The sequence below is a fragment of the Phaeodactylum tricornutum genome, chromosome 7, assembly GCF_000150955.2.
Source record: "Phaeodactylum tricornutum CCAP 1055/1 chromosome 7, whole genome shotgun sequence".
Taxonomy (NCBI): domain Eukaryota; phylum Bacillariophyta; class Bacillariophyceae; order Surirellales; family Neidiaceae; genus Phaeodactylum; species Phaeodactylum tricornutum.
The window spans coordinates 1-24331 of record NC_011675.1 but is presented as its reverse complement, the minus strand read 5'-3'; the positions used below and the strand labels follow the sequence as shown (position 1 = coordinate 24331).

General features: G+C 49.9%; 8 protein-coding genes across 8 annotated transcripts; 6 read left to right on the top strand and 2 right to left on the bottom strand.

Annotated features, from left to right (window-relative positions):
• Positions 1-116: 116 nt before the first annotated feature.
• PHATRDRAFT_45393 (predicted protein) lies at positions 117-2068 on the top strand. The gene has a single exon (XM_002179738.1). The coding sequence runs from the start codon at positions 237-239 to the stop codon at positions 1512-1514; it is 1278 nt and encodes a 425-aa protein (XP_002179774.1). The 5' UTR covers positions 117-236; the 3' UTR covers positions 1515-2068.
• A 1032-nt stretch (positions 2069-3100) lies between these two features.
• Positions 3101-4539, top strand: PHATRDRAFT_45392 (predicted protein). Its single transcript, XM_002179737.1, has one exon. It carries the CDS (start codon positions 3197-3199, stop codon positions 4382-4384), a length of 1188 nt encoding a protein of 395 aa, XP_002179773.1. The 5' UTR covers positions 3101-3196; the 3' UTR covers positions 4385-4539.
• A 1875-nt stretch (positions 4540-6414) lies between these two features.
• On the top strand, positions 6415-8558 carry PHATRDRAFT_45391 (predicted protein). Its single transcript, XM_002179736.1, has 2 exons — positions 6415-6526; positions 6587-8558. The coding sequence occupies exon 2, from the start codon at positions 7250-7252 to the stop codon at positions 8324-8326; it is 1077 nt and encodes a 358-aa protein (XP_002179772.1). The 5' UTR covers positions 6415-6526; positions 6587-7249; the 3' UTR covers positions 8327-8558.
• Positions 8559-10099: 1541 nt separating this feature from the next.
• PHATRDRAFT_45390 (predicted protein) lies at positions 10100-13901 on the bottom strand. The gene is made up of 3 exons (XM_002179528.1): positions 12820-13901; positions 10881-12654; positions 10100-10837 (listed from the first exon to the last, which is right to left on the bottom strand). The coding sequence occupies exons 1-3, from the start codon at positions 13776-13778 to the stop codon at positions 10790-10792; spliced, it is 2781 nt and encodes a 926-aa protein (XP_002179564.1). The 5' UTR covers positions 13779-13901; the 3' UTR covers positions 10100-10789.
• A 2879-nt stretch (positions 13902-16780) lies between these two features.
• PHATRDRAFT_45389 (predicted protein) lies at positions 16781-18187 on the top strand. The gene has a single exon (XM_002179735.1). The coding sequence runs from the start codon at positions 16819-16821 to the stop codon at positions 18070-18072; it is 1254 nt and encodes a 417-aa protein (XP_002179771.1). The 5' UTR covers positions 16781-16818; the 3' UTR covers positions 18073-18187.
• A 1822-nt stretch (positions 18188-20009) lies between these two features.
• Positions 20010-20602, top strand: PHATRDRAFT_11901 (predicted protein; the record flags this gene model as incomplete). The annotated part of the gene is made up of 2 exons (XM_002179734.1): positions 20010-20132; positions 20222-20602. Coding segments are annotated over 2 exons (504 nt in total), but the record flags the coding sequence as incomplete, so codon positions are not given.
• Positions 20603-21744: 1142 nt separating this feature from the next.
• On the bottom strand, positions 21745-22221 carry PHATRDRAFT_35081 (predicted protein; the record flags this gene model as incomplete). The annotated part of the gene is made up of 1 exon (XM_002179527.1): positions 21745-22221. One exon carries the CDS (start codon positions 22219-22221, stop codon positions 21745-21747), a length of 477 nt encoding a protein of 158 aa, XP_002179563.1.
• Positions 22222-23701: 1480 nt separating this feature from the next.
• Positions 23702-24088, top strand: PHATRDRAFT_12088 (predicted protein; the record flags this gene model as incomplete). Its single annotated transcript, XM_002179733.1, has 1 exon — positions 23702-24088. A coding segment is annotated over one exon (387 nt), but the record flags the coding sequence as incomplete, so codon positions are not given.
• Between the last annotated feature and the right edge of the window lie 243 nt (positions 24089-24331).

Below are 24331 nucleotides of genomic sequence, written 5' to 3'. Positions count from 1 at the left end.
TGTTGTTGATTGGACGAATCATATGGTCTGAGAACTTCGACTTGGGCGAACGCAAAGTGTGTCATTTCCTGTTTTTCAGGAAGTCGTATCACTTGGCCGAGGTTACAACCAGCTTGCGTAGTCTCACATTGCCAGAAACGTAGACGACGATCAATCAATACTTGAAGGCATCTGCTTTCGTCAGCACTCGAGGTACAGCAATATTCCCTCGCTAGAGTGTATTGACAGAGCGAAAAATGAACAACAACCGGGGATCCGGCGCGGACAACGAGCGTGATATGAACGACGTCGCCCGTGCGCTAAGCGAAGGATTGCTACAGATAGCAGCGGAAGTTTCGAGTCAACGGGGTGACAGCGGGAGTCAGTCTGGGCAAATCTTTCGTATGGAAGGTTTGGCGACGCCGAGTAGTCAGGGAGTTGGCGTAACCACAGGCAGTTTGCCGCTTCGAGACCAAGACGCTGTTAGTACACTTGTACAAAGACTAGCACAGGGAATGCAGACCTCTGCAGCCCAAGGCGGACCACCCCAGCCAAGTGGACTGTCTCAGCCAAATACGGGTGTGGCCCTCTCTACTCCATCTTCTACTCTTGATGTGAATCAGCTGGTGGCAATGATCCAACTCGTCGCGGCACTCAGCGCAAACAGCAGTTTGATTGCAGAGAACACCAACCAGTCCCTGGAGTTGCTAAGGCAGCTACAAGTAGCTTCTCACCACGCCCAGCTAGCGTCGGTTCATCAGCAAAATATCCAGCTCCTAAATCATCTTCGGACAGTGCAGAATGGGCTGGTGTCCGGCTCAAGTGAAATAGTTCCAAACCCAGTAAGGCCGACGAACTCACAAGCCATTACAACCGCAGACTTTATGAAGGAACTTCGGCAGAATATTGTTCCGGTGTCATTCCAAGCACAGCACTTTCAGCCAGCCAATATCGGAACACAGGCAATCCCTGGCAACGTTGGCAGTGGACCTTCGAATTCCACTGCACCGCAAAACAATAGAATTCCGGTCGAAAACATAACCACACGCTGCCCAGAACTTGCTACCTTTCCTCAAAACATTCATCAAGGAGACGCGAGTATTTCTGGATCTCCTGAAAGTCGTCACGCTTTGCTGAGCTCGCCCATACACCGGCAGATACCAGTGCAACTACGGATGGAAGGCTACGAACCATTTCCGAAAAAGTTGTATCGCATTCTCGAAGACGCAGAGCGTCACGGACAGGAAACAATCATTTCCTGGATGCCTTCTGGAAAGTCACTAAGGATCCATGATCCTGACACTTTTATGAAGGAAATTGCCCCATTGCATTTTCGGCATTCGAAATACACGTCCTTTATGCGGCAGTTGCAAATGTACGACTTCGTACGCGCAGCCGAAGGAGCGTACATTGACTGCTATGCGCATCGAGATTTCCAGAAAGGAAAGCCAGAATTATTGTCCAATTTACGACGAGTTCAGGTAAAGTTGAAAAGGCCTCCCAAGAGTGAAGCGGGCGATGAAAACGCGGACTAATAAAAGCAAACCCTCCACCAGAGCTAGAGAGCGGTGACAAAGGTGTCTCTCGAAGTCTGATTCCATCGAGAGGGAAATGATCGTTGGATGCAGGAAGAACAGCGTTGCTCAAAGCGAACCCGTCCTACACATGCGTCGGAAAATTGCCAACATTAAATTGATGTTGTAGCAACAGACAAAGGTGTGGCACAGTTTCACGAGGCCCTCCTTTTAGCCGCGATGTCTCGATTTATGAACAGTCCTTTCCTTTTTGCCAGAAGGACCGTGAAAGTGTCGACCACGGCCATGTGGTGCGGCAGCGTGGGCTCCCGTGCAAAAGATAGGTCGCCATTTCCAGGAAACCAAAATCTTTTAAAAATTGACTACCCCCATGGTCTCGAGGTATTTAGCCGAGAAAAACTGTTTCTATGTGTATTCCATTTCGAAGTCCACGACATTGAATTTCAATGCCAGATCTGAAAGAACCAATAAACGAATTGGTGCGTCATTCCCCCGCCACTTGGTCTTTTTCTCTCCAATTAATATAACATAATGAAAATTATGGAAATTGATTCACGTGACAACAAAAACCTTCAGCACTAGAAAATCCACTACCTGTTGACATCTACTCACAGTCACATTCCATCGGATGGACTTGGAACTACAAAGAATCTCAGCCATTCGGACCTTCAATACTCTCCGCGCATTGACCAACGAGTCCGGAGCTATGAGGCGCGCTATACTAAATCCATTTAGGGAATTGTGGTTGCGAATCCTAAAATTGCTAGTATAAATCGCAATCGAGGTCTACCTTGCTTGTGTATTTTCCAATGCTGTCTAGCATAGACCCAGTTCAAAAGTGATTTTGCCGTGAGTAATTGAAACTTATTTGAATGGACGAGCACAGACATATCCTTAACAAATATGGTCAGTGTATCCCATACCCAAAAGAGGATGTATGCAATGGAGAGGACAGGTAGTAACTGCACGTAAACTTTGGCACCAGAGAATCTCATGAATTTTTTTAGATAAGACTTCCTTTGCAACTTGGAATCCCACAACCTCCACCATGTTTGATAACCCGGACACGCAAGCACACGTGCATCTCAAATCATTCACACACAATACGTAGTCCGCAACACCTTTTGAAATTTGAACCTGAATCGTGTACAGTCTGACATGGGAAGGTGAGAAAGGTTTTTCTCGTATGCAAGAAGATTTGTTGGTCTTCTTTTGGATTTAGGAACTGATTCTCTAGGACGTTTCTACTTCTGATTTTCTTGGTTTTGAATTGGCTTTTCCGATTTTTAGAGAAATTGTGTTTACCGCTACGGATGTCAGCGTTTTAAATCGACGCCTGCGCCGGGCCGACGCGTCGCGCGCCCAACTCGCTGTTTCGCTGGATCCCTGTCAACAAGATGTCCAGTCTAGAGTACAATCCTGCTTTCCAAGCACGATATGGACCGCTTCAAAATCCTATACAAGAAACAGTCCCGTGGACTCACCTAGTTAGTTCTCATGGTTGGACTGGATAAAACTAGCCAGTACCTTTGATTTCCCTGACATGTCGCAAGAGCAGAGCGAGTTCCCATCCAGTTACGGACAAGACGAATACAAGTTCGATCCCAGAAACTCCCGCTGAAACGGACGGTCCATAAAGCACTCGTTTTCATTGTGCTTTTATCTTAGCAAAAAACGGCACCATGGCGAATGAACAAGCCTTGACCGATCAGGAGCTGTATCGCCAGCTCACCCGTGAAATCATGGACGAGCAGGACCTGCAACAATCGCGTGGCATCTCCACACCGGGACTACCTCGGGCGGAGGTTACGAATACCGGGAACCCCCGTCTTTTTGCGGAAGGAGAATCGTTTCGTGCCAGCGGTATATCCCCTGCAAGACGTATTTTGTTGGCTCGACGCTCGGCAGGAAATTCCCAAACATCTCGTGCAGCAAATGGAATACAAAGATTCAAAATGAAGGGAAAGCGGAATGCTTCTCACGATTTCCACTCGCAGTCCAGGCAGCAAATCCTTCTGAAGCAAAATGCTTTTCCACGAAGACTGGAGAATTGCTCCGATGGGAGTCCGCTTCCATCCGGGTCGAATCGTTGTGTTTCCCAAACATCGACTTCGTCTTCTCTTCCGTCGCGCTCGATGATGTATATGCCGACGATTGTTCCCCCGTCCGCGATGGATACACTTCCGGGGCGTCCCGCAACATTTGTCAAAAATGTGTCGCCTGATTTACTTCCGGGACGCCCCGCATCGTTTGCCCGGCCTTTGCCACCTGGGAGCCGCGTGGCTTTGGCTGCTGCTGCGGCTTTACCCCCTGGTATGTACCGTCAGCTCACAGCAGCTCCGGCCGTTGTTGCCGTCGGTCACGAGCAGAAACAATCACACGTCCCAGAACTCAAGAAGAGTGCCTTGACTCGGAAGACTACTTTGGGTCAAGATAATGTTAGCAGCATAGATGAGCTACAGGAAAGCTTCCCCCAAAAGCTATATCGTCTGCTGATGGAAACAGAGGAAGCTGGAATGGCGGACATCATCTCCTTTATGCCGTCTGGTAAAACGTTTAGTATTCACAAGCCCGACCAGTTTATGAAAATGATTGTGCCGCACTTTTTCCAGCATTCCAGGCTCAGCTCTTTTACACGGCAACTGCAACTCTACCAATTTCGCAGGATTGTGGAAGGAACTTCGGTGGACTGCTATTTCAACGCCAATTTTTCCAAGGGAAAGCCTAACCTTCTACAAAAGGTTCAACGCACCAAGCGATTGTCCAAAGGAAAGGTGATCACACCCGCGGTTGTGTGTGAGTCGGTCGATGACCAAGCAGACCCAATTGCTGCTCAAACGGAAGATTCCTGCTCCCGAGATAGTGAATGAGTCTCCCTGATGACGCCCATTATGGCTTGAGTAGTGTCTATATCGTGTTTATGTACCGGCCACGTCGGTTTTGATGATTTTGTAATACGTTAGACTTTGTCCAATGCTCTCTGATTCAGAATATCTAGAGTCTTTTTAGCCTTATGGTTGTCGTGAATACTTTCATTTCGATTTTATTCTTTAAGACGTTTATACCCACGTAGATCGATAAGGACTAGAGGCAGCATTGTGCTTTGCATTGGTCCCTTTGAGCATACGAGTATATATATTTCGACCGCAGTCGGCAAAAGCAATGAATCTAATTAGTAGCTGTGCAAATACGCAGTCCTTTCGTTGTTTTTCTCACGATTGGCCGTGATTCAGTGCATGTTGGAGACGTTGATACATTTTCTCAGGAAAATTGCTGATGTAGATCGTTATTAGAGCCACTTCTGGGTGAAGACCCTGGAAGTAAGAGCGATCCATTCGAGGATTCAAATCAAATGTATGCAGTGAGTAACCTGAAACAGACTGTACAGATTCGAGTGAACTATGAGAATACACTTACATTAGCTATGAGTCGCCTAATCCCCACAGACTTTGGCGAAAGCGCTACAGTCCTACCGTTTTACCCCTCTCAAAGTGATCTCGGCCAATAGTCAAAATTTAAATTTGTATTCTTGTAAATTCTGAAATATGCACACGACAAACAACCCCATCCCTGGATTTCGGAAAAAGTGCGAAGTTTTCCAATTATTTTTTACAGTTCTTACCTTTTACAGTGGTACCTCAGGAGCTGCAGAACAGCGGGTGTCGAGGAAAGAGACCGCACGCTCTGAATCTCTAGCTAGGGGTTCCTTCGATAGCTTCACCGGAGGGCTGATTGATATATTGCGAACATTTGCGGAAGGCGCGTTGTCACAGGGATAAATGTCAAATCCAGTAATCAATGTATCACCATGCCCTGTCCCATGTTCCTTGCCAATGTGGCTATCGAAAGAGCATCCGATCGTTGATCCCATTGCAGTTTCGAATAACACGTTGGCATAGTTCAAGTAGTACCGAACACCCTACAATGAATCAGCTTGCGAGCCAGAGCAGTAGTTGGAAGTCCAAAGAAGCTGATGGCAGCTTTCTACTTTCTGCATCCCACAAGCATCCTTCGTAGCGCTGCATAATCGCAGTCTCGAGAAGAACCTTGTTGAGCAGTACAGTCTACCGGCTGACGCGACGGTTCTCGCTTGTTTATATGTACAAATACTTGCGATGATGCTAGGGGCTGACCAAGTAGAAGGAGAAGGAAATCACCACACTGCTGACCATATCCAACCGCGAGATGACAACGAGATTCGTTTTGCTTGTTGTTGGAGACGTTTTCGTTGCTTCAAAGCACACTTCCGGACGGCGGTTGACGTCCAATCGACCTCTCTGCTACCACAAGCTGTGCCTTGGGTGTCGTGACGCACGTGGGAATGAGATTGAACCAAAGCATTTTGCCGGAAGGACAGAGTGAAGCGAGATGTCGAGCAGTAGATATCCGACAAAATTGGGATCCATACTTGGTGCGTTCCAATGCAGGAAGTATCCAAGCCGGTTGTGACCGCGTCACACTGTCCAACGCTGGTCGAATGGGAGCAACCGTTTTTGCGGCGCTTGCACCGACAAGGATTCTCCGACACGAATCGCCCAAGTGTGTGGTTCTCTTCCGGACGAAAGCGCTTGTAAGAAGAGTTTTGCTGCTTGCTATCGGGGTATGGAGGAATAGAACAACGCGGGTCATTCAGAAACGCCTCTGTTGTTCGCTTCGAAGGGATAGTGGACTGGACTCGAATACAAGAAAGGTGGGGACAGAAAAGGGGACAGGAAGGAGTGGTGGCTCGTTTAGGGAAACGAGGGCGGTGTGGAACGGCGGCTGCACCGTACGTTACCGTAAGCGCGGCTTGAGTTGACCGAGTACCTTTGTTTACGCTTTGAAGGAGAACCCTGCGGTCCATTCTCATTCGTTCGTTATTGTACCGATCTACGACGAAGAGGGGAAGAATTATTTCCGACTACAATGTGTTGTACCTACGAACGGGCCTAACGGTAGAGATTCGCAAAAGAGGGACAGCGCTCTCCAGAATCTCACGTTACAATCGTTTCGGTCACTTGTTACGTATCTACGATTGGATTGGTGTCAACAACAACAACAAGTGAACGAACGAACGACCCGACTGCTCTTACCGCCCCGCAATCGGACTTGGGTCTTCTGAAGAACGGGAGACCGAGTGGTTCGGCACGGGGAGCGTACCGACCGTAGGGTTTAGGCGAACCCGCTGACTCCGATACCTTCGCGTTCCGTTCCCTTCCGAAGGAATGGGAGCGAAGGAAAAAAGGCCGTCGGAACGAAACATGGGTTCGCACCTTAAGGAAGTTGACGTGTGTTTGAGCGAAGTCTGGTTCGTCAGAGTAGAGTCAATTGGATCGTACTCTTGCCGGTAGCCCGCTTCGTCGAAGGCGACCATGGTCGTAAATCGAAAGCATCACGGAACTGCGACATGGAACTCCATTTGCAATTATAGGTACCCGGATTTATTTAAAGGGATGCACGGATCTTCGGCTAAACACGAAACCATCTCCGAAATACGTTATGTCGATGTTCGAGACAGCATGCCGAATGTACCCGCGTGGCCCTCCAAAGTGATATCTGGGGGTGATATATCACTGCAGGATTGGCGCTCGCGAGAGCCGGCGACGAACGCAGGAAAAAGTCGTGCGCCTACCGGCGTGAATACTCCCAACACACAAAATCGTCTCCATTTCCTCTCGCATGGCTTCCCATAGTTTTGGTTCACGTAGCAAGGCAGGTAGGTAGGCAGGTAGACATCTATCCTTCCTAGCGTACCCATGGGGGATCCTCCACAACCCAATGTGGAAGACATCCTCCATCGGTTGCTGCAGATAGCACTACAGTCGTCGTCCGGTATTGCAAGCTCTGCATCTCCGTCCGAGGCGCTGGCGCCCCTCAGCACGACCCGATCCGTTGAGGAAGCGCTGTTGCGTCTTCTCGTGGGATCCACTAGCGAGGCAGGACCAGATCAGCAAGCAAGACAACCGGCGCACCGGGCCCAACCACTCCTTCTACCGCCCCCTAACTCGCTCTCCGGCGACCAGTCCATGACGGGTACCAGTGCGCACGCGAACGCTTTCCCACAGGATCCCGTACCCAACATTCTCGCACGGCTCCAAGCCTTGTCCAATCCTTCTAGACAATCCGGCTATTATCCGGAGTATGCCTCGCTGAGTCACGCATCGCAGGATCTGTTGCAGCTGCTCGCACTTAACCAGCAACAAGCGCTCCAACAACAACAACAACAACAACAACAGCAGTATCTGCAGACGTCTCTACAAAGCACTGCTGCCGCGTTGCAGTACGTTGCCTTGAATAGCCAAGCTCAAGCGAAACAAAGTCTGTCCGAAAATTCACCGCGTATTCCACTACCCGCCCTGCCTACCTCGCCAATCTCTAGCTCGGGGTGGGCCAACGGGGTCGCCAGGTCGCCGTCGCTCACGATGGCATCCTTTGCGACCTTGCCGGCACAAGCTTCTACCGGACGGAAACCATCCCCAACATCCTTCCCTCGTCCACAATCCCATCGAGACGCGGACGGGCCCGAACCCTTTCCACAAAAGCTCTTTCGCCTTTTGAACGAAGCCGAACGCTTAGGTTTCGACAACATTATATCATTCATGCCATCGGGGAAATCGTTTTGTATACATCAACCACACCAATTCATCAAAGAAGTTGCACCTAATTACTTCCGGCATTCCAAGCTCAGTTCCTTTACCCGGCAGCTGCAGTTGTATCAGTTCTCGCGCACGGTGGAGGGTGCCAGTGTGGACTGTTATGTCCACATCGACTTTCAGAAGGGGCATCCGGAGCTGCTGTATAAGATTCGTAGAGCCAGCGTGTCCAAAAAGTAGTACTTCATCGGGGAAAACGTGCCTTGGTGTATGGGATACACGGGCACTCACTTCTTTTTGTTCGGTGGTAGATGCACAACCTGCGGCAACCGTGCGCCGGTGTACAATTGATACTCACATTCAACTCAGTCCAAAAATGAAAGATATGACACGTCCCTTATTTCAAGTCCATTCAATGGAATACGAGCATATCTTTATGCATAACAAGTAGACATTGGTTTGCTTCCTCGGAAAACACTTAGGATCGGTCCGCAAATTGCGAAAACGACACCTGCGTGTCCTTTTACGATAGCTTTCTTTTCAATAAGATTCATACCGCACAAAACTAGTCTCGTTTGGAAAAAGTCGTCCTGTAGGCTTGTTAGGAGCGATGACGATGTATAGTTCTAGAGTGTGGCAGAAGGGGGGGGGGGCATGTAGGTAGAGTATGCGTTCAGATAGCCTAACAGCCGGTGGTATTGAAGAACACAAAACGACGATGGAGATCACAGTTAAGGAAAACGATGAACTACGAAGATTATGAGTCTACAATGTACTCTTGGATATTCGTAGGGACTGTGGGGCTGTGATTCGTTGTGTGTGGGACGGAAGCGACTTGGAGTTTAGCAGTAGGCGATTGAACTTCTGGTAAGACGCTGTCCTTACCAGGAGTTGGATCAACACACCCTCGCTGCAAATGAGAAGTTGCTATGTCATTGGTTGATGACTGTTCGAGAAGGTAGTGCGAGCGCATTTTGCGATGATGTGCGGGAGAATGATGCTTGGAGAAATAGTCGGCCAAATTCGTAAGGCCGGGTCGCCAGTAAATAATAAACTGTTTTTGTTCGACGCGGTCTTTCACCCAGTAGAAACGCATGTCAATGGCTTTAGAACGGCGTTGTTTGATGGTTTGGTTTGCAATACCGGAGGCACAGGCGTTGTCGGTCTGGATAGGTGTAGGCGGCTGAATGTGGCCAAGCTCGTCGAGAGTGACCCGGAAAGCGGTGGCGTCCTTGGCGTTGTAAAAGAGGGCACCGAGTTCGGCTTCGGTGGCCGACGAAAGAACAACGGACATGATGGAGCTATGCGTATGAATGGCGCCATTATTGGGAGGGTCTGGATCAGTCGGAGCGGGAGCAGCATTGGGATCGTTGGGTCGACTGCTGAGGAAAAAATGACCTGCAGCACGAGAACGGGCTTTCGACTCGGAAAGGTAGGACGCGTCACTATGAATGTGTAAACACATGTCGCTAGCCCGAAACCGTACCGTAGCGTGTGGGTGAGTGGCACAGTAGTCAAGTAAATGTTCGGCAGCGTGAAGGGTCGCTTGGGTTGCAGTTGACTGTGCCGATGCCAGAGTGCCGAGAGCCACGAGAATGGTCGAGTCGACAGCCCTAGCGTAGTAAAGTAGGGTTCCGATGATTTCTTGCAGGTGGGTCTTGTCGGACGCATTGAGAGGTTCAGTGGTATCAGGAACTGGAGTGAGTTGGGTGGCAACGCCATAGGTCGGTGGGGTCCAAGGGTGTGGCGCATGTTGAGGCTTGAGAGGGGGCGATCGTTGGAAGCGGGTTAGGGCTTGGTCGATGTATTCGGGCATGGACATGTCGAGGGTTCGATTGTCATAATCCCAAGCGAGTGTGAGACCGAGATAACGAGTGCCGTCCCAGTCAATGGTGATGGTGTAGAGCGCTTGTAGGGTGTCGATAAGGTGTTGCGCGTGTTCGTTGCCAGTGTACTTAACGCCAAAGTCGTCGACAACTAGGGTAAATTGGATAGGGCGCGTGACGTGGCGAAAAAGGCCGGCAGTGTGCTTGGTCTTGACGTAGCCGTGCCGAGCAAGGTGTTCAACCAGGCGATCATGAGCGAGAATGCCGGCTTGGGGAAGGCCGTACATACCTTTGCGAATTTCGACGGTAACGGAATTGTTGTGTATGAGTGGGGTCAACTGGTAATGAGCCAAGATGGTCGGGGGAATATCGGGGACCGGGATGCGCATGTATTCGTAGCGAGCCATGGGTGTGCCTAGATAGAAATCCTTGATGTCTATGCACATGAACTTTGCCGCGGGTGTGGAGAGGACACTGTTGAACAGGATCTTGGCGGTGGTGATGTCCGCGGTGGGAGTGCTAACCTTTCCGGGGTACTGAACTAAGTTGCCACCGACGGTAAACCGGATTCGCTTGGGTTCCGATTTCTGAGGGCGAATGCTGGCAACAATGCGTAAGTAGGTTGCCTTGCGGCCGGGAGGAATGGCATTATGCGCGATAAAGTGCATGGTTTGGCTGCCGGTGGAACTGTGGGGCGGGTTACCTTGAGTGAGCCGTCCAATTTCGTTGGCGGCGGCGCGAATCCAATCGGGAGCGTCGGGGCCGGAGCGCAGGTGCCGATATTCCAATGAGGCGCCGGTGGCGGGGTCGACAACAGCGTTGGCAGAGGCCGGGACAAGAAAGGGCCGGGTGCGGGTGTTGTGTGGATGCGCTGGTACTAGGGTTGGGGTTGCCGGTTGTGTGCGTGCTTTGCGGCGGCGACGGCCTGGGTTGCCGGTGCGAGAGTGATAGGTGGCTATGGTGGGCACCCTCGGAGGTGCGGCGGCCGGAATGGGCACCCTCGGAAGTGCAGGGGCATGTTCGGCCGTGACGAGAGGAACGGCAAAGCGGACCTGAGAAGGGGGAGGTGCTGGGGCAGGAGGACGGACCGGAGGCGTGGGAGCGGATGTAGGGACGGCGGCGGCCGGGGCGGCCACGGTGGCAAAGAGATTGGCAAGTTGGGTGAGTGCCTGATGCTGGGTGGCGTCGAGGGGGGCGAATGGAGACGCAGGGGAGGGATTCTGGAGGGCATGGATCAGGTCGCGGGCGGCGGCCAGGGCGCGGTCGGTGGACGAAGCGGTGGGCATGGGAATGCGGGTCGGGAACCAGGAAAGGGTGTCAGCAACGCGTTCGGCACGTGTTTCCGTGACCCAGACTCGGTGGCAGCGGTAATGGTGCAGGGCGGGGCCGAGGTACCAACCTTCGACAGCATGGGGGGCCCAAGTTTCGCGGACGGACGGCTTGACATGGACGAGGACGCGAGTACCGGGAGGAGCAAGCGGGGTGCGGTTGTAATCGAAAGCACCATGAAGCTGGGCGTGTGCGGACAGCTTGGGATTGATGCGGGAGCGACGAAGAAGATTGAGGGTGATAAGGGCTTGTGGGAGGAGGCGGTCCCAAAGGTGTAATGGAAAATCCGGGTTAGTGGTGCAGAGGCCAGCAATAAAGTGGTTCTTGAAGGTGCGGATGGCCCGCTCGGCTGCATTACGACGGTGTAGATGGGGGGGTGCCAGCTGAAAGTCAACGTGTTCTGAGGTCATAAAGGACTGGAGGGCTGCAGAGGCTTCATTGTCCAGACGCTGGAGTTGGGGACGGAGGCCACGCTGGGTGAAAAGGGTATGAGCGCGTTTGTAGGCGGCCAGTATCTCCGGGCCGGACTTGTTCTTCATGAGTTCGACGTGGATGGCGTTGCTGTCGTAATCATAAAGCACAAGCATGTCGTTGTGGCCTGCACTGGACGGAGTGAGGAAACGTCCCGGTTGGTCTGTGTAGATTTGGCCGGTAACACGCTGGTGCGCAGCGAAGACGTGGTGCGTGCGTGTGACCGGTGGGGCATCGGGAGGATCCCTGTCAGGCTCGTGGTCGACGGGAGGTGTCGTTGTGGTAGGAGGACTGACCGGGGGAAGCTTGGTGGAGCGAAGGTTAGCTCGTTGTTGGTCGAGGTGACCCTTGATCATGGCAGAGGAGCTGGGTGGATGCTTGCGGATTTGCCGGGATGAAAGGTCCGGAAAGGTGGCGAGATGGCCCAAGTCAAGTGCCTGGCACCACGTGGAAAGTGCCGGGGAGAAGAGTGAGGCATGGATAAAAGCAATGCGGTCGGCAAGGGGTGTGTGTGGAACAAGGGCATGGGCCGTCGCGGGAGAGGGAGCTGGGGCAAGATCAAGGTGCCAAAGGCCAGTGTGGGGGGAGCGGGCCCCAGAGAGCAGCAGGGTAGCGTCGCGATGAATGTCGAGGCGAGTGGCAGAGAAGGTGGCCGTGCAGCCGTCATCGCACAGTTGCCCAATGGAGAGGAGCGGATGGGAAGCGAGCCCAGGAAAAATGTGGGCTTGGCAGGCGGCAGGGGAGAAACCAGGCAGGGCCAGGGTGGCAATGTGGCTGGAGCGGAGGACGGCGCCATTTGGGACACGGACGGCGAGGCTGGGGTTTGCTGGGTGCTTGTGGGTGTGAGGGCAGTCGACCGTAATGTAGTGGCCGGTGCAGCCAGTGTCGGCAATGGCGGAGGTGTGTGTACTAGGCGGGGAGGGGACTACAGACGAATTAAGACTAGTAATATGATGTAAAGAATCGGTATTACTAGTTTTAATCGTCGGCGTAGCCGTCCCTCCTTCCTATTCAGGAGGCCTGGGGGCAGTCCAAATCTTGGTTGATCCGCCAAGAGTGTTGGTGGCCGTCGCGTCGTCGCGATGGCCAGGGGCCTTGTTTTTGCACGTGGCGCTTGTGTGGCGCCGGTTCTTGCTGGTTCCGTGAGTCCAGCAATACGTCATTTCTGGAGAGGAGACGGAAGTCTGGGACACAGAGAGCGCGGAGAAAGGAAGGCTAAGGGTGTCGGAAACCGTGGCTGGAGCCAGAGAGGGAGTGGCCGCGAGAAGATTGGCGTAGCCAAGGGATCCAGTGGTGGCGGTGAGGCGCCGGTCTTCGTCGGCGAGAGTGAAATGCTGATGGAAGTTGGCAAGGGTGTGAGAAACAAGGGGTAATTTGCGCCAGTCTTTGCAGTCCTGAGGGAAGAGGCCGGAGTGAGCTAGGACGTCGTAGCCGGCACGAACGGCGGCGGCCTCGGAGATGGGGTCGTTGCCGTCGATGGAAAACGCGATAGCTTCGTCAAGCTGTAAGAAAACAGTCTCGATGGGTTCGGCAGTGTTCCATGGGGTGTACATGGATTGGAAATTTTTCTGGAGGTCGGCAGGCTTAATGGTACCATATTTGGTCCAGAGGTGCGAAAGGAGGTCGAGGCAGGTAACGGTGCTGAATTCGAAAATGGGATGTGCAAGGGCGCGTACGTAAATCTTCGGGAGGGCGTCGAGAAGTTGCTGGCGGAGGGCATTATTGACAGCGACGTACAGGTTGTAGACGTCGGCATTGCGTTGGTGGATGCGGTTGAACTCGGTGATTTGCGGTTGCGTGGTGCCGACGGGAGGGTTGGCCGGAGGGGCGACGGGAATGTCGAATGGGACGTCGCTGATGTCGGCGTAGGCGCGGGCGGTAAGCGTGAGGGCCATGTGGCCGTGGGCGCCACCACCATTGAGCGTAGGGATGGCGGCGGCGTTGGTACTGAGTTGACGTTGGGCCACTTTGAGAGTGGCGTAGGTCGGCGGAACGGTGGTGGTGGCGATTGGATCGAGGACTTTGTGAGGGAAGTCGCTCATTTTGAACTGGGCGGAGGTCGACATCAGGACTGAAGAGAAGGCGGATGGGCGGTAGGGCAGGGGTGGGAGCTGAAAGACGGAGGGGTTGCTTCGTAGTTCTATTGAAGAACACAAAACGACGATGGAGATCACAGTTAAGGAAAACGATGAACTACGAAGATTATGAGTCTACAATGTACTCTTGGATATTCGTAGGGACTGTGGGGCTGTGATTCGTTGTGTGTGGGACGGAAGCGACTTGGAGTTTAGCAGTAGGCGATTGAACTTCTGGTAAGACGCTGTCCTTACCAGGAGTTGGATCAACAGGTGGAGCTGCTGGAGATTGTCACAAAGAAGGATGTTTCAGAAAGCGCAGAACAGAAACAAAAAGTCTTTTGTCATTCAGACAAAATTGTTTATCTGATCCATTCGAATGGAAGTAAGTAATCGGTCTGTCGCTGCAAGCTTGCGCAAACTGCTTTCTGCCATTTTCAGAACAAAACTGCGTACGTTGCGTTTTTCGTTTACGCGAACCGGAAACGAAGCCGCCTACATCACTTTCTTGGCTCCCGGTAAAAAGTCCTCTCCTCACGAACAAAACAGTGCAATACCCATTCTCACTGCCGCAGCATCCTTCAGTAGCATTGATGAAGAGGCGAGCCAAAGTTTGGAGCTGCAGAGGCCAAAGCATTCAACAGGTTATAGGTGACGATTTGATACGGGTTCGGATCGAAAATACTGAACCCAGTAAAACGACTTCCAAACTCTGATCCACCCATGCTACACCCTGCTCGTGTTCGATCCCAGTGGTTTGGCCGCAACAATGGTAGCTCTTGTCAGTGAACAACAGAGTGTACCTCCTTTCCTTGTCATGATACTTGGAACCCCCAGCAACGAATCAAAATCACAAACTTCTGCAACCGACCGTCATAATAACGCTCCTTTACGAGAAAAACTCGTCATGAAGACATCCGGACAAAGCCGTACTCTCCCATTTTTGGGCTAGCTTCATGAAAAGATGCTGTTACTCAAAGCTGATACTGCTCCTCTAAAGAGTACACCAACTTCCAATACTATGCCCCAAACTGGACATGAAATCTTTCACCGGACGCAGTCTGCGTTGATGAAGAAACTCATTTTCTCCATTGATGTCTCTTCGATTTCCGACACACTAAACATTCTCGAGTTTTTTTGAGGATGGGAGTGCACAAAGGAGGCGAGACGAAGGATGGTGAATTGCTCCGATCTTCGTGGCTGATGTTTTGAATGGACTTCCAGTTGAAGAGTGAATCGTTTGTAATTCAAGACCCCAATCAATATTGACCAGGTCGTCTTTGAAATCCAATCCGTCTATCCTTTTTGAATTTCCGGAGATTATGCAAGTGATTGCGCCTCCGTGGCTTCTGAAGCCGAAAAGCCCAAATCGTTTGTGAAGTAATGCCCACGTCCACACGTGCTGTTACAGTATCATCATTTGCTTCCAACAATCAAATTCTTGAAGATCCAACAAACCGCAAAGAAATACCTATTGATCAACATCAAGAAATAAAATGTTATTTCGGGATAGGCAGTGTGGTGCAAAAAGCATGGTGCTAATATCGCCGGTTACGCGAAACACGCGCCTGGAGTTCTTGCTGTCCAAGTCAAAGATCGTTGAAACGGCTATGAAAGATACGTAATCTCTGGCTAGATTGCAGGAATGAAACTTACCAGTAGAAAGTGAAGGTTAAGTTTAAGCTGTGACAGCTCTTGGAATTGTTTGCTCATGCAGTGAAACACCGAAGCCGACAAGCGTCTGTCGTTCCTCGTTCGGCTGACATTGCCGATCTCGTAAGATTTAGAACTGAAGTACAAATTCCTCCCTGTCATCTATCATGTCCAATATGGCTTGGATGCCAAAAAGTGGAAAAGCTAATAAATCGAAGGCCGTTTGCCAAAAATCACGCAACGAACGACTATGTCTTTTGGCCTTCGCCATGGCCACAGCTCTTTAGCTTTCCGTTGAAGATCGCATAAAAGACCCTATGAAAAGCACGATACGCAGGACGCGAACTATACGACTAATTCCAGTACCACGCAGTTGAACAGTCCTTTGTTGTCAGTTCCTTAAACGAGAGACACCACAACTAACCAGCATACTTGAAATGATGTCATCTGTATCGCTTTGGATTTCTCAGAAACGTCGCACTGATATCTTTTCGTATATATATTTCATACTTATGTCGTAGAGAAATCGTAGAAGTCTTTAGAGCCTCTTTAAAGGGTGGGTTGCAGTGACGTGATCAGTCTTTATATCACAGCACTCGCTTTACCAAAGCGGGTACTTTACTAACATGTAAGCCAAGTTGATCAGATGGGGCAGATGAAAAAGAACGTTTTCCCTGGTTTAGCCAAGTTAAATTGGGACCTAATAATGGACCGCTTCCACATCTCTCAACTACTTGCTAGCACTCATTTCGAGAGCGGTCTGTAAAGAAATCTCCAGCTACCGATATTTTTGTCGAAACTCATTTACAGTTACTGTTAATCTAAAAATGCAGATGAAGCTGCGCTCTATTAGATGATTGTTCACAAGTTTCGTCATTGACTGTCAGACAATACCGACACATTTTTTCCAGATCCGCTGGTGCAACGAGTGACGAAAGTTGCAATTTGCGTATGACGTTTGTTTAATCACCAAGGAATATGTAACTTTCCTAAATCTTTCAAGTGTTTCTGTTGAAGCGGTATTTCATAATTGAAAACTACAATGCGGAACCAAATTTGCGGTATTCCGGTTTCCTTAGTTAGAGTTTCAGGGATGATCTCCTTCGGTGAGGTTTAGGGATGATCTCCTTCGGTGAGTTTCGGGGATGATCTCCTTCGGTGAATTTCAGAAAGCAATAAATCGAATCGTTAATTAAAGCGCGCCATTGCACAGAAAAAACCAAAATGACGACTGTGATTCGGCATCTGGTTCTATCCATCTGGCGAAATGAGCTGGGTCATCACAATCTCTGACGAAAGCACAAGAATCGTTGCTGCGTTTCCTCTTTCGTTCACCACACTAGAGAGACAAAGTGATATATAAGCTTTAAAGACGGCCATGAGCGACGAAGATTCCGCTCACAGCAACGAACAAGAGCTCAGACGGCTACTTAGTGAACGCCTTGCTGCATTCGCTTTGGCTTCTCAGAGAAAAAGTTCGAGTAACCAGACTCGAAACCTTCCAACTCCCGCTCTACCCGCAAATTATTCTCAAGCTCAAGACATGCCAATTGAACACCCAATTCAGCCATACATGGAAGAGCTTAAGAGGGTCCATCTTGCAGCGGCGGCGGGAAGTCTCGAAAATGCGCTTCGAATTTTGCTATGTACGTTGGCCAATCCAACGTTCAGACTGAATCCTCCTCCCTACGGACAGAGCACGACTAGCAATAGCAACGAGACGACTTCAGAAGTAGTTTCCCGACGACCATTCGTGTCGGAGGAAAACGAGGCGCCGGATCCAAATGTTTTCGTCAACAAAATCTTGGCCATACAGCAAGGAATGCCGGTCCTTGATGGGGGGGCTCCTCCGGTGCAAGTTGCATCAAGGGGTCTAGAAACTTCTCAACAACTTCAGGCTCGGCTTCTTTTGCAATTCCTTGTCGGGATAAATAATCAGCAGCAACATCGTAAGCAATCACCAGTCACTCCGAAACCAGACCTTGGAAATGAGACCAGAGAACTAGTTGCGGCAAACTTCCTGGTCGGGATGAGGGACAAACTCGAAAGTGCTGTGGATGCCAGCGGAAGAACTCGTATATCTCATAGACCAAGAGCTTCCATAGGTATTGACGAAAGGGTGACAGTAGCAGACAAAGCCAGAGCGGGTAATCACTCTCTTTCCAGGATATTTGCAACGGTCATTTCCGTTGCGGCAAAGCCCGCACCCATTTCCTTGCGTGAAAGACCAACCGAAGAGTCCTGTCGAACCACTTCAGGTTCAAGCTCATCAGATTTGTGCGTGATAGAGCGAAGGAGCGCTCGGGAGGGTCCTGAAGCGTTTCCGCAAAAGCTGTACCGTTTGTTAGAAGAAGCAGTGGACCTCGGCAACGAAGACATTGTGTCCTGGATGCCTGGCGGATTATCGTTCCGGATACATAAGCCAAGAGTGTTTGTGAGAGATATTGCACCTAAGTACTTTCGACACACCAAGATAAGTTCGTTTATGCGACAACTGCAAATGTACAGCTTTCACCGAATATGCGAAGGTGGTATCGTGGATGTATACATGCATCCCAACTTCAAGCGCGGATTCCCGGATCGCCTTCACCTAATACAAAGGGCCGGGACAACAGCATTGAAAGGCAAGTAAAAATCGCTGTTTAATACGACGCTGTAGCAGAAGTGATAGAAGCCACTTCCGTATCGTTTTCTCCAACAACGAAAATGCGCAACATTAACTTACCCATGAAAAGTGAGGTAAGGTTTCACAAACTTGAACAATGGAAAGTAGAGAGGTGCAAAGTCTCGATGACGCAAGGATTGTTTGCTTACTCTTTCTTCCTGAATTGCAATCCACCTTTTCAGCTTCAAGACTCCGTGGGCCCGTTCAAAGCATCGGTCCTCATTGTGTATCCAAATTACACTGATGGACAGTCTATTCGTGGAACGATGTGAAATGGAGATTGCTGGGGAGCTCTGTCCCTTCGTCTTCACTCATTGTCGGAGGTGGCTTTGGCCGGCGGAATATTGCGATAATGCAAACTTCACCTTTCCGCTTTTCTTCGCCTTTCTGGGTCGAGAACCCGTTTCCTTAAAACATCGATTAAAAATTGTATACTTAAAATTTCGCACAAACGCGTCATTTACGATGATGTCAGAGGGTAATTTGTACTTCAGAGATTCTTCGCCCGTTAGGAAGTGTTCTCGAAATGTTCGCGCTAACTGCAATAAGGTCGAGTTTTGATGGACAGCTATCCACCAGATGTTTTGCACAGTCGTCCGGTCCGATGCAGAATATGTGCGCCTTAAGCATTAGTGCAATATTTTCTCCAGCCAAAGTGTGCAATCTGATGCGCTCAATGCCTCCCACCGAATATGGTAGCAGTACTCTATAGCTAACTCACAGTCAATAGGATGACTTTTTCCGTGCAAAAAATGACTACAGTATTCACTTTCTCTTCCGTTACGAGCAATCCTTTCTATTGAAGGCCATGTTGAGCTCTCAATAATTTTGCCTCATATCTCCCGGATACTGCTAAAATTGTACTCATTTGTCAAGCATACTCCTGGAGCACTTTCATGAAGGAGCACATAAACCGTAGGAGTTTTTGGTCCGCCCCCGGATGCTTGTAGGGTTTAATTTTTCAACTTTAAGTGCCACATTTTTCGGTAACAGTTACGTAAGTTATCTGCAACACAGTGCTTGGAGTAGTTCGTCATACAGCGTGTCTAGCTAGGCCTCGCCAATTGTCCAGCAATGATGCCCCTGTGGAAGCCATTTCTAATCGAAATACGGGCTCGAATGCGATAAACGCACTGGATTGGACATTTCAAATTGACTTCTTTCTCAGGCTGTTTATTTCATCCAATGGTCCATTCTAACAACTAAAACTGCATGAGGTAAAGGGAAGGGCAAAATACTAGAAAGTAAAGCTACCATTTTACTGTCAGCCAAGCATTACGGACAGCATACTATCTACAAGTGATCCAGAAAGTCGCAAAACGACTTACAGTTTGGCAAGTTACAAAACCATGATGGGTAAATCAAACTGCTGTTCGAACTATCATAACACTAAACCGTAAAGATGATGTCTTACTCGCGAGGTTTTTGCGGTATTGAGTGTGTCTCTAGATAGGATGTCTTTGGAATAGGTTGTGCTAATGGAGAGTATCTGACAGTGAATCAGACCATTTAAACTTTTCTATGTATTATACATAGTTACTTTCTTTTGAAATGTAAAATTGACTGACTGTGAGTTCAATTTCCGTGTGACTGGGGGTGCTGTGGGATATCGAGTCGCGGTGTGGTCGCTATTTGCTTTTCTCAGCTGTCTAACATATATTATATGTAATCTAAGCTCATCCATTAAATAAATACATCAACGATGAAGGTGTTATTGGACTGCAAGACTCAACCGAGGCAAAAAGGACGAGGGCAGTCGGAAGAAAAGGGCACAATGGCGCAGTAGAAGTCTTCAGAGGTTATCGAACGACTGGGACCACTTTTCAGTTCAGAGACTATCTCGCATTCTTTCTTGGTCTCCCTCCCTCCGCCCAATCCAATTATTTCTGATTATCACCAGCGTCATGGGGAACAAGATAAGCTTAGAGGAAGAGCTTGTAAACTTGCGGATTACGAGCAAGCAAATGCATCGGTCGTCCAAAAAATGTGAGAAGAACGAAAAGGCAGCTTTGGAAAAGCTTAAAAAGGTATGACACTGGAAATCTACCAGAAGTTCAATTCAATCTGTAATCTTTATAAATCGCAGGAACTCACGCGTAGTCGACTCTTCGAACAGGCGATTCAACAAGGAAATTCGGAAGGAGCTCGGATTTACGGACAAGATGCCATTCGCGAAAAGAACCAATCTCTAAATCATTTGCGGATGGCATCGCGCTTGGACGCTTGCTGTTCACGAATCGAAACAGCAGTCCGTATGAATGCTGTTTCGGATAGCATGAAAGGCGTGGTGAAAGGGATGGGCAGGTCCATGGCGAGTATGGATATTGAGAAACTCAGCTCCACGATGGATAAATTTGAGCAGCAGTTTGAAGATCTTGATGTCAAGACGCAGTACATGGAGGGTGCTATGAATGCTACTACAGCGACATCGACACCTGCGGAACAAGTCGACGAACTTATTGGGCGAGTGGCGGATGAAAATAATCTCGAATTGGGAGAAGCGTTCTCGGAAGCAGGTCCGATTGCAAAAAAGACGCCCGATGTGAAGGAGCCTACAAAGCCCGAATCGAATGATCTGGAAGCCCGGCTGGCTAATTTACGCAATTAAATACGCACACTCTCTAGCGAGTATCTAATTGCTTTTGTTGAAACTAGAACGAATCTCGACATCCTTTTAGCAACGTCTTGTAAATGCGGGTCTAGAGAGGACTAGAGCGGTAGTTTTGAATGCTAGACATACAGTTAATGGCACACCAGTGACAAGGAGTTCTCCTATCATTCCAACATATGCGTCGCTCTTAGAATGAATTGACAACAGGGATATTGATCAAGTAAACTCACAGTGCGCACTATCTGATATGTGATCTCAACATTGGAGCCTGATGTCGTGCATATTCCGAAATGAAAGCGTAGAGACAAGGAATAGTCTACACATGGACCCTTTCAGAGAAAGGTAAAGCTAGCCCACCGGGTGTATTAGCAGGTCATGGTCGAATTTCCACGAAACATTCTGTTTCTGCTTGCGAACATAATTTACAAGGCCACTGTAATACGGTCGGAATCGAATGATCATCGACCAAGTGCCGAACCACTTCCAACTCTTGAAAGAAGTTACAGCTGGTGTAGGCTCCTTGCCAGGAAGTTCCGTCACGGTGCAAGTGGACGCAGTTTCCGTGAGGAATGAGTTCGGATTCTTTTTCCGTCGCTTTGGGCAAGTTCTTCAAGCCCGGTGCAACCTTTTGGTCAAACAAAGTAATTAGTATCTGTCGAATATTACGCGAGCTCTCATCGATCCAATCGGTATGCATCTTTAATTTAAGCAAGTAGCCGCTCAAAAAATCAACGCTTTGATCAAAGTCTTGCAAGAAGGCATCGGTCCAGTTAAAACGGACAACTCGTAGCCAAGCGTTGGCAATGGAAGCCACCGACATGCGGGGCACGGCAGGCATCGGCATCGTTGATGACGGTCGTAACAATAGGTTTGTACTTGCGGGAGAGATCCGCCGATACCAGGGAGGGCGTACCAAAGCCCAATGCGTGGGGCTGAACCCATCTGTCTTGCGTTTCGAACAACTCAATGACCATTAATAAGGCCGCTTTTCCGCTTGCTAGAGAATGTCCGACCAACCACAAATTAATCTATCCCGTTGAGAATCTTTCAACAATTTGTTGCAAATCGTCCGTGTATGTTTTCAGCATCCATCGGGTCGATTTGAGTATACCGGCGTGTGCCATGCCATCCTGATGTTCGGTGGCGGCTAGCATGGCGTCGGACAAGAAGTCACCTACTTCTTTGGTACCACGGATCGTGAGGACGACTTCGAGCGGTTCGGGACGAAAGAAGAAGGGCAAGTACTGATGAATGAGCAATTTCCGCTCAGGTGTCAGGAAGCATTTTGTGTTTGTCGGGGCGGGACTGGCGATCTTACGGACGACCAAAAAGTGGGCCGGTTGGTTGGGTTGACTGGAGGTGGTACAGTTGCGTAGGGCAAAGGCGTCGTTGTCCACACTCCGCAGATGTTCCTGAATGAGATGATAGTCGTCCACGTAAGCGAGATGAGAGAGAAAGAGTGCATCGCCCAATTGTACGGCCTCGCTGACGGGCAGTGGGGTCATAAATCGATGCTGGCGTCGTTTCCAAACGGGATTCTTGCCGGATTTTCTTCGTGCTGCAGAAAATAGGTGAGTTGCAGTAGATTGAAACGCTCCCAAATTTCGTTCTGTATGTCTCCAAAGGTTTTCTGCATTTCTTCCTTCATGGAGATGATGCTTTGCTGGAAAAGTTTGAAAATTTGTTGGCGAGTTTGTTCTTGTGCGGGAGAACCCAAGGTGTTCACAATGTGGGTGACGAATTTCTGACTCTCGTCGTGTGCCTTGTCGTTATTGCCGTTGCTGTTGTCGTTCGAATACATACTCAGAGATGGTGTCGATCAAAAGAGGGAAGCGAGCTTTCAAAAGAGATCGGTGTCTTCCGATTCGTAGGAACCAACAAGGCGATCAAAGGGATTGTCGGAAGGATCGGGATTGTCGAATAGTTGCGAAAAGAACGGAACGGACGACCCGAGATTGACCCAGGCATAGTCGCCGGTAATGGCAGTACTGGGGGGTTGGTGTCGTAGTTGTTGGGGTCGTCGTGGGATCCGACTCGTGGGAAGCTTCCTCTGAGGGAATATCCGTCCCGATCACCATCCTATCCAGCCCCATTCGTCCCGCCACCGCTGACCCGTCATTCACTAACCAGTGTGGACAATACGGCATGACTTTTGGGACGAGCAAGGTTTGGTGGTTGTGTCGCGCACTCACAGTCAACTCCACGATTTACAGTCAGTGCGTGTGTTCTACCGTAGGAATCTAAGGATTGTCGTCCTTTGGGGGGAGATCTCCAATTTTCACCCTCGGTGTCCCGTGAACGCCGAGCCACGAAAGACGTCTACAGGATCCGTGGTTTCCCTTTCCTTTGGCAACGCAGCGTCTTCGTTCGGTTCGGGTGCCGCGTATACTGTGACTTGTGAATGATCCTTGCTTGACACACGCCGAGGGAATGCAAAGTTCTTTCGCACTGTTAGCGAAATTACCTTTGGTACCATGCGATACCGACTTTACTGTTAGTCACGAGTAAAATCGGAATGGAAGGAGGAATGGTTGGGATTGACTGTGACTGCGAACGGTACTCAAAAGTCATTTGTTAACCCCTACAATTCAACATTCGTGGAGGGTCTTGTTCGAGCGGTGTGAACGGACGCACATGTACTGACTGTGACTGTACTATCGCGAGCCACGGTTGTGGTCCGTCTCCCACCAGTACCTTTCGCTTTTTGGTGCCTCTCTAGAGAGTATGGTAGAGCTAATCCAACATATTAACATAACTGGAACTGTATCCTACCGGTACCATACCTCATCCATTCCCTGACAATTTTTTACTTTTCTACTTCGAGCAATCCAAGCTCTCTGCGCAGTACACTCTCTTCGCTCGAATAATCCCCCACGTCCCGTCGTTGCTAATCTCGTTCGGACTTGTTTTTGGAATATGTTCATGTCCCGCTTATTCTTCTCGTTCGTCGTCGTTGTCGTTGCCTCGTTATCTCCGTACGCGGCCGCGAGCGACGCCGAAGGCCTCGCGTATCTGGCTTCCAACCGCGCCCAACCCGGAGTCATCGAGTTGCCTTCTGGTTTGCAGTACAAGCCACTGGTCAACGGGACGGGCGCCTACCATCCCGGTGCCTCCACACCCTGTTCCTGTCACTACGCCGGAACCTTGCTGGATGGAAGCACCTTTGACAGTTCCTACGATCGCGACGAACCCACCACGTTCGCACCCAATCAAGTCATTGCCGGATGGACCGAAGCCATGCAGCGTATGGTGCAAGGCGACCAGTGGGAACTCTACATTCCTTCCGAACTCGCGTACGGTGAACGCGGCAGTCCACCGCGCATTCCCCCCAACGCCGTCCTCATCTTTCGTATAGAAATCTTGGAAATTCTGGGAGCCGACGTCGTGCCGGCCTTTCGGTGTGACGTCGTCTCGCGCGAAGGTTGCCGTGATCAGGAAATCGCCTATTTGGACAAGATTCATGCCTGGGAGGTGGAACGGAAAACGACCGAGTTGCAACGACTCCAACGGATGGTGGACGCCAAGGTCAAACCAGAACTCAAACTATGGATGGAACGACGTATTCATTTGTTGCAGCAAATGGTGGGTCCCCCGGCGACATCTGATGACGCGGAA